Below are 6634 nucleotides of genomic sequence, written 5' to 3'. Positions count from 1 at the left end.
TTTTATAACAACAAAAATATTTTTTTTTTTTTTTTTTGTTTTTGTAATAATATTAAATTTATAATATATATTATTTAATCATATTTATATAATATAAATTTATCGTGTATATATTGTTATTGTGGGTTTTTTATTAATAAAATTATCTAAAAAAAAAAAAAATATTAATTAATTTTTTTTTTAATGTATAGTATTAAAATTATTAACAATAATAACAACAACAACAATTTTAATAATAAAAAGAAACTAATCAAACAAAATAAATCTATGAATAAAAAATAATTTTTTAAAAATAATAATAATAATAATAATAATTTTAAAAATAATAATAATAATAATATTTTAGAAAATTAACTTTTGGTTGTTATAATTATCATTTTTTAATAATAAATTAAATAGTTTCAATAAAAAATAATTAATAGAACCAAAGAAGATGTCGAATAAAATTTATTTATTTATTTATATATTTTTAATTTTATTTTTTATAAAAAATGTGTTTTCAGAAACATATGACTATAATGTAATATCAAACTCACCTTTAAAAAGCATGCCCAATCAACCTTACTATATATTTCAACAAACTATAAACCACTTATCATATGACACAATTGGAACATTTGAACAAAGATATAGTGTTAATAAAAAATTTTTAGCATCGAATGGGAAACCTAAAGCAGTTTTTTTTCTCGTAAGTGGGGAGGGACCACTCAGCTCAGAGATTGTAAACCACAATCCATTTGTAAATATTGCAAACGAAACCAATGCTTTAATAGTGGCTTTAGAATTGCGTTATTATGGCGAAAGTATGCCTTTTCCAAATATGAATAATAGCAATATGGCATATTTAACAACCGACCAAATATTAGAAGATTTAGCAAATTTTCAAGTATACTTTACAAATAAATATCAACTTGGTGATATCAAGTGGATTATAATGGGTTGCTCTTATGCAGGCACAATCTCTGCATGGTATCGTTTAAAATATCCTCATCTCGTAACAGCCGCTATTGCTTCATCATCTCCATTCCGTGCAGAACTAAGATTCACAGAATATGACGTTAAAGTAAGACAAAACCTTGGAGCCCCTTGCAGTAAAGCATTCAAAAATTTATTTGCCTACATTGAACACTTGATGCTTAAAAACAACAGCTATGTTAAATCAAAATTCACCTGTGAAAGACAATTGGACGACCGTATGTTTTTATATTTACTATCAGAAGCTTTGACCTACTCAGTACAATATGACGCAAGATTTAAAATAATTTCAAGTGTAAGTAATAAAAAAAAAAACAAAAAAAAAAAATTAAAGTTTAATAACAAATTTTTTTTTATAATATAGTTTTGTCCAAAATTTGTAAAGTTTACAAATAGTAGTGATGATTTATTAGATATGTTTTCTGCATATGTAAAGAATATGTTTTTATTTCAAAATGTATCCTGTGATGCCTATAATCTTTATGAGTTTGCAAGTAACGATATTGACTACTCTGGTACAAGATCGTGGACTTGGCAATTATGTAGAGAATACGGTTGGTTTATGGTTCCTTCTGGCCCTGAATCATTCAAACCACAACAATTAGGTGAGTGTTGGTGGCAAAATGATGTTTGCAAAACATTGTACGGAAGAGCCATGAGACCCACTGTAGATAGAATCAATATGGTATATGGCTCCACCAATTTTAAATATATAAGTAATGTTTTATTTACCAATTGCGGAAATGACCCTTGGAGTACCCTATCGATTGACCCAAATTTAGTATTACCATTCTCCCAACAAATATATATACCTGGTGAATGTAAGTCTAATTATCAATATAAAATATTTAAAATTTTTAAATGTATTAATAATTTTATTTATTTTTTATTATTATTTTAGCACATTGCGCAAATTGGTTGTCAGAACAACCAAATGATTCATTAGAATTAAAAAATGCAAGATCCTTAGCCAATTCCTTTTTAAGACAATTTATAAAACCGGACTGTGATGAAGGTGAATGTGGTGTTAAAAATGGATTATGCATTGCTAAAAAACTTACAGATTTAACAGCAACCTCTGTATGTATATCGAATGGAAAAATACAAATTACCAATCAAATCAAGAACCAATTAAATCTAATGAAAGAATCTAATAGTTCAATATCGAATTTAAACAGTACCCATACTAATAATACAAGTGGTGATGACGATGATGACCAAAACATTGACCTGGATGATGAAGTATCCACTAATGAAATTTGCTCCAGCTCTAGCTCCCTATCCTCCAATTCCCCTTCTAAATCTTTTTATTTAACGTTAACTTTATTATTTTTATCCACAATATCGACATTATTAATTATTTAAAAAATAAAAATAAAATAAAAATAAAATAAAAAATACAAAATAAAAAAACCAAAACCAAAAGACAACTTTTTTTTCTATGGCGAGATTTTGTAAAAGAAACCCCACTTAAAAAAATTAAAACAGTAATTTAAAAAAAATAAATAAATAAACGTGTATCCCATTTATTTATTCATTTTTTTTTTTGCCTACTTGGCGTTTTGATTTTTTTAAATGATGTCTCTTTTGTTGCATAATCAAAAAAAAAAAAAAAAAATTAAAAAAAAATAAAATTTTAACACAAAATTTTGTAAGGTGTGTTGATTGAATGATGACAGTTTAAATCATTTTGGAATGGTTTGTTAAAATAGGAAAAAAAAAAAAAAATAAAATAAATGAATGAATGAATGAGTGAATAAATAATTAAATAAAAAGGAAACAAATAAAAAAAAGAAAAAATAATATAGTTTATAAACTACTATTGAGATATTATTATTAAAAAAACTAAAATTAAAAAAAAAAAAAATTAAAAAAAAAAAAATTAAAGTTATCGAAAATATTTACCTCCATATAAACGGCCCATGCCCAGAATGTAAATCTCATTTATTTGAGTTTCGGAATAAATAATTACATTCACATATATATATTTAACTTATTAAATTATATATAGTTGGTTTCCCAATTAATGTAAATATTTATATATATAGAGAAAAAAACATTAAATAAAAAATTTAAAAAAATTTAAAAATTTAAAAAAAATAAAAAAAAAACTTTTTTTTTTTTTTTTTCAAAAATTTTTTTTTTTCATTTTTTTTTTTATACAAAATTTTTTTTAATTATATAAAAAAGTAAACAATACAATTTTTTTTATTATAAAAAAAATACTATAATTATTTAATTTAAAGACAATTATCAATAACAACTTCAGCAACAATATTAAGATAAAGGGTAGATTATCATAATTATTTTATTATTTTTTTTATTTCTATTGTTTTTATTATTATAATAATCATTTTAATTTAGAGTAGTAATAGCAGTTGTAAAGTATAGTTTTATAAACATTAAATAACTAAAAATAATGATTATTTTATTTAAATCATAATATTATTAGTTTATATATTTTTATATTATTATGATCATTTAACAAACTAATAATATACACACAATTGTTTAAAAACTATATAGTACTTTTTATGGTGCAATAAAAAAAAAAGAGGATACACTTACATTCTTACCAAAAAAAAAAAAAAATATAAATAAATAAAAATAAAATAAAATAAAAAAAAAATAAAAAAAAAAAAATAAAAAGTTATGTTTTAGATTTGTTGTAGTAATAAAAAAAAATACCCATCAACGCAACAACAACAATAATAATATGACATAAAACCAACAGTAGCAATAATAACAACAAAAATATTTTAAAACACATATTTTATTTATAAATACACATTATATAAAAAATTATATTTATTTTGTCTTTTTTTAAATTTTTTAATAAATATTTTTTTCCACTTACTCACAACCCACACTCGCACAATATATAAATAGTACATTTAAACATTTTCTCCTATCCCTCTTTCTGTTTATTTTTATATCCACCACATGTGTTTAGTTTATTATGCACATATAAATAAAATAAAATAAAATAAATAATAAAAAAAAAAAAATAGTTAACACTAACCCACTCCTATATTTCATTTATTTATACAGATAAATAGTATTATACAACAACATTACATCATAGTTAATCTTATATATAAAAATATTTAAATACAGCAACATATAAACATTTATAAATTATAACATTTAATAGAGTTAACAAAAAAATAAAAAAAATAAAAAAAGTTTTAAATAATAAATAAATAAATAAATAAATAAATAAAATAAATAAATAAAATAAAAAAATAAAAATAGATAAAAAATACAGTATAAAGATAGCTCGTAATAATATTAAAGAATTTCATTCTTTATCAAAAATATAATTAGGATTATATTTAAATTTTTTATATATATAATATTTTTATATATATATTAAATTTTTTTTATTTATATTTATAAATAAAAAAAATTCTAGAAGTATTTTATATAGATTATATAGGAAATATAATTTACTCTAGAGTATAAAATAATAGAGAGTAAAAATAGAAATAGTTTGTAATTATAGTCTTTTTTAATAGTAATAATAGTAATAGTAGTAATAATAGTTATAAAATCATGAATGCAAATAAAAAAATTATAAATCAAATTATAAGGAATGTTGTACAACAAAACAGTATACCAGACGGAACGATACCGAGTGCTGAGGCATCGTTTGCTTTAAATAGATATCTTGATGATCCAAATACTGTGGATTTAGGTAATAACAATAATAGTAATAATAAAAAGTATTAAATAGAAAAGGATTACTAATTTTTTTTATAGTTTATATAAATTTAATTGAAAGAATTAGAAATGAAAAGTCAAATTATGAACAAGTTTTATCAAGAATTTTAAAATTAATTAAAAATAATATAGCTATACATCCACCATCATATCAAATATTATTAGAATTGGATATATTTTTCCTTTCTCTAGCACCAACTTGTAGTTTAATAATACAGAAAACATTGACTTATATTAGGGCTTTAATAGCTCATCAAGTTAAACAAAATCCAAATTATGAAAAAAATTTTAAATTAAATGAAAAGTTTGTATCAATCTTTTTAAACTTTACATAAATTTATTTAATATTAATTTTAAAATATTTTTTATTTATTTAATATAGTCAAAATCAAAACAATCAAAACCATCAAAATAGTAATCATAAAAGAAATAATAGTAGTACAATTGGATTTTTAAGATATAGAAGTCAATCAGCGTCAAATTCTAGTGGTACAAGAGATGATCATTTATTACAATTCCAAAGATCGTCGTTGGATTTAAGTAACATTTTAGCAAATTCAATATCATCAGCAAATTCATCAAATACCTCATCTTCCTCTTCATCACCTGTATCATTAAATGAATCACCACTTAAAAATACTTTAAATAATTCTAGCTCTTTAAATTCGACCCATTTATCACCAACACTTTCATCATCTGCGCATAATGATACCACTATTAATAATGTAATTCCTGTAATACCATCAACAAATCAACAATCAATTCATGTACAACAAATTCAAAATAGTTTAGTTTCACCATCATCTTCAAATTCATCCTCCACCTCGCCATCAGGCTCAATTTTAAATATAGATAAACAACAGCAACAACTTAATAATATAAACAACAACAATAATTTAAATAATAGTTTAAATCAATTAAGTAATTCAAGCAATATACTGGGTCAAAGTTTAGGTTTAAAAGAAAGCACAAGTTCAATGTCAAGTACCAATGGATCACCAAGTTTTTATATCGATGGTTATATTAGAGATTTAATGTCAATAAAAGCATCAACAAAATCCTCAATAAGTAAGTGTGATAGTTTAGGTTGTTGATTGGATAAACAGGTTATATAATTAATACTAACATTATCTAATTTTAATTATATATTTTTTATAGAAGCACAAAGTTTATTAACATCATCACCATTTGGAGGATTAAATCAAAGTGAAGTTAAACCAAATAAAGATGTATTTAAATGCCCAGACGATTCAAAGAATTGGACAAGAATTAATATAGTAAAAGAAAGTAAAAAGAAAATTGAAAAGAAAGATCAAACCCATATTTACATTTCGAAGAAGAAAACCAGCATTATTTCAATATAAATACTATAAAGATCAAGAGCCTTTAAAGATTACTGAGCAAGAAATTGTGCAAGTTGTCAGAGTTATTATAAATCCAGCTACACCACAGGATCGTTCAATTGCCACCAAAATTTTTATTAAAATTATACTAGATATCTATTGTAAAGATGGTTTAGTGGTCCAAAGTAGTGAAAAATTAATATCAAGTTATTTCCATCAATTCATATCAAGCACAAATAGAGACACCAGGGCTCATACATTTAACATATTATTTAATCTCTCCATTCACATAAACCTTTACTCTGAATTAAAATTAGAAGATGGCGGCAATATTCAAACTACAAATAGCAGTGGCGGCTTGTCAATGATTAGAGATCTCCAGGAAAGTGTTTTTAGAATTTTGGTTGAAATGGTACAACATTTAATAGATTTTAAAGAAAGAGACGAAAGAACTTGGCAAGAAGCATTAAATTGTATTCTTTTCTTTATCACTGAAGAGGGTTATGTTATCAAAGAAAAATTATTCCAATTAAATTCTCAAATGATTGCAAGTTTTTTATTATATATTCAAGATTTAAATGATAATGTAAAAG

The 6634-nt window shown here is 22.4% G+C and overlaps 2 protein-coding genes across 2 annotated transcripts; both read left to right on the top strand.

The window, feature by feature from the left end:
• Window positions 1-547: 547 nt before the first annotated feature.
• On the top strand, window positions 548-2340 carry DICPUDRAFT_160267 (uncharacterized protein; the record flags this gene model as incomplete). The annotated part of the gene is made up of 3 exons (XM_003295061.1): window positions 548-1270; window positions 1340-1796; window positions 1877-2340. The coding sequence occupies 3 exons, from the start codon at window positions 548-550 to the stop codon at window positions 2338-2340; spliced, it is 1644 nt and encodes a 547-aa protein (XP_003295109.1).
• Window positions 2341-4530: 2190 nt separating this feature from the next.
• Window positions 4531-6627, top strand: DICPUDRAFT_160265 (uncharacterized protein; the record flags this gene model as incomplete). The annotated part of the gene is made up of 5 exons (XM_003295060.1): window positions 4531-4687; window positions 4738-5002; window positions 5081-5766; window positions 5857-5985; window positions 6074-6627. Coding segments are annotated over 5 exons (1791 nt in total), but the record flags the coding sequence as incomplete, so codon positions are not given.
• Between the last annotated feature and the right edge of the window lie 7 nt (window positions 6628-6634).

The sequence above is a fragment of the Dictyostelium purpureum genome, assembly GCF_000190715.1.
Source record: "Dictyostelium purpureum unplaced genomic scaffold DICPUscaffold_730, whole genome shotgun sequence".
NCBI classification, from domain to species: Eukaryota; Evosea; class Eumycetozoa; order Dictyosteliales; family Dictyosteliaceae; genus Dictyostelium; species Dictyostelium purpureum.
This window is presented reverse-complemented; position numbering and strand designations above follow the sequence as displayed.